The sequence below is a fragment of the Amphimedon queenslandica genome, unplaced genomic scaffold (genome assembly GCF_000090795.2).
Source record: "Amphimedon queenslandica unplaced genomic scaffold, v1.1 AMPQUscaffold_7584_Cont20467, whole genome shotgun sequence".
NCBI classification, from domain to species: Eukaryota; Metazoa; Porifera; class Demospongiae; order Haplosclerida; family Niphatidae; genus Amphimedon; species Amphimedon queenslandica.
In genome coordinates this window covers 1-2153 of record NW_003552134.1, presented here as the reverse complement: position 1 = coordinate 2153, position 2153 = coordinate 1, and the positions used below count along the sequence as shown (strand labels likewise).

At 36.0% G+C, this 2153-nt stretch overlaps 1 protein-coding gene across 1 annotated transcript; it reads right to left on the bottom strand.

Annotated features, from left to right (window-relative positions):
* Positions 1-359: 359 nt before the first annotated feature.
* LOC109591657 (peroxidasin-like) lies at positions 360-2136 on the bottom strand (the record flags this gene model as incomplete). The annotated part of the gene is made up of 3 exons (XM_020007341.1): positions 1992-2136; positions 1149-1724; positions 360-974 (listed from the first exon to the last, which is right to left on the bottom strand). Coding segments are annotated over exons 1-3 (1318 nt in total), but the record flags the coding sequence as incomplete, so codon positions are not given.
* Positions 2137-2153: the final 17 nt, after the last annotated feature.

The window sequence follows — 2153 nt, the reverse complement described above, 5'->3', positions numbered from 1 at the left end:
TATACTAACTGCAATGAAAAAATCTACAGCTAATCATGCATCGTCTTCTGGCCATTAACAAGGTCTCTATAAATAAAGTCTATTTATACTTGGCATGCGTGGAATGCATTACGTAAAAGGTGTGTTAATCTTTTCGTGACATTATTAATAGAGGTATGGAGCATGTGACTTCCAATAAAGGATACTGATAATTTGATTGGCATTGGCTAGGGTCACGTTTGTTTGGATTGAGAAATAAAACATATATCTCTTTCAATGAAAGTCATTCGTGCTATGTGTATAAATCATACACATAAATATATACACACATACATACATACATACATACATACATGTACATGTACATACATATTCCTAACCTGTTACAAGGGCTGCTCTTGATACTGCTGTCTCAGTGATACCCTCAGAGCTTGCAACACAGCGATACATACCAAAATTATCAAAATTAACGCTATTGAATCTCAAATCGGAGGAAGTCTCGTCTGTTATCTCCTCAAAATACCCACTAGTACGATTCATCTTCTCCCACTGGTATGTTGGCGATGGAAAAGCATCTGCTAAACACGATAGCATAAAATATTGACCTTGCGTTACTAATCGATCTTGTGGATGCAACGTTATGATAGGAGCCACATACAGCGTGGTCTCAACTGCAACAAAACCAGCTTCGTTGATGACGACACACGAGTAGTTACCACCATCTCTTGTAGCGTTGATATACTCAAGAGTAAGTTCAGTACCATTCTCTATAATAAGAGGACCAGCTAAATGAAGGAAACCATCAACATCTATTGGGATCATTGCTGCAAGGCTCATTAGTTCAGTCTCGTTGGCCATTGATCCGGTGGCATTAGAACGAGTCCAGATAAAAGTGTTGTTAGGGCCACCTCTAGCAGAGCAAGTGAATGTAACTGTACTACCATTTGTTGTTATGGTGAATGCTGGATCAATCTCAACACTACCACTAGGAGATACTGTAGAGGAGAAATAAAGAAAAGGTGACAGAGAGAAGAAATTGGTTGAGAGAAAGAGTGAGACGTGTAGGAAAAAGTAGAAATAGAAAATAAAGAAGAATTTCAAAACAAGACATGAGCAGTAAAATAAATAAACACAAAAGTAAGGAAAACAAAAGAATTTAAAACACTCACTCGTCAACACAGCCTCATTAGACCTCACTGTGTCCATTACAGCTGTAGCAATGCATCTGTACCTCCCATTGTCTTCATACACTACGCTATCAATCATCAAATAACTTTTATTTTCATTGGGTATCATGTAAAACTCATTCGAAGATATGTTGAACCTCTCCCAGTAATATTGAGGACTGGGAAAAGAATCGGCTAGACACTGAAACGTAACGCTTTGACCATTTTCAGTAAAAGTGCTCACAGGATCCGTAATTATCTCTAGCATCACTTGCAATATAACTGAAAAACTACCAACTCCTGCTTCATTAAGAGCCAGACAAGTATATGTACCACCATCACTTCCATTAACAAATGTCAATGATAGACTTGAATCATAATCTAATACAGGTAGTGAGTTAATTATGTATGAGACATTAAGTGGAGCGTCAAGACTGAAAGACGATGAATTAAAATTTCCTCTAATCCAGACTATCGTGTTATTGGGTCCACCTTGAGCATTGCAATTAAATGAAGCATTTTCATTTCTAGAGACTGCTTGAGTACTGGGGTTAGCTGATACACTGCCTTGTGGAGAGACTGTACAAGGAAAAGAAGAGCATAATATTATGAACACATTAGTTTTATTTATAAAATAGTAAAGGAAATTGTTTGTCTTGTAGAATGCACAATAACCACTTTTAACATTATCCAGCTAATCATGTAGGACTGTCATATTATAAGTAATAACAATAATAAACAGTATAATTAATATTATACATATAATAATAAAAAACTGTGTAGCATAGATAATAATAGTAATAATATCAAACAATGATGATGATGATTTTGATAATAGAGCATTACCTGTGATCAAAGCTGGACTGGAAGTGATCGTATTGTCAGTTCCATTAGCAGTCACTATACACTGGTAAGAACCAAAATCAGGATAGTCAACAAACGGTAATCTATAAGTAGTAGATACTTCCCCCATAAGTGTAGTAACATCATTAGAAGAAGATATCCTCT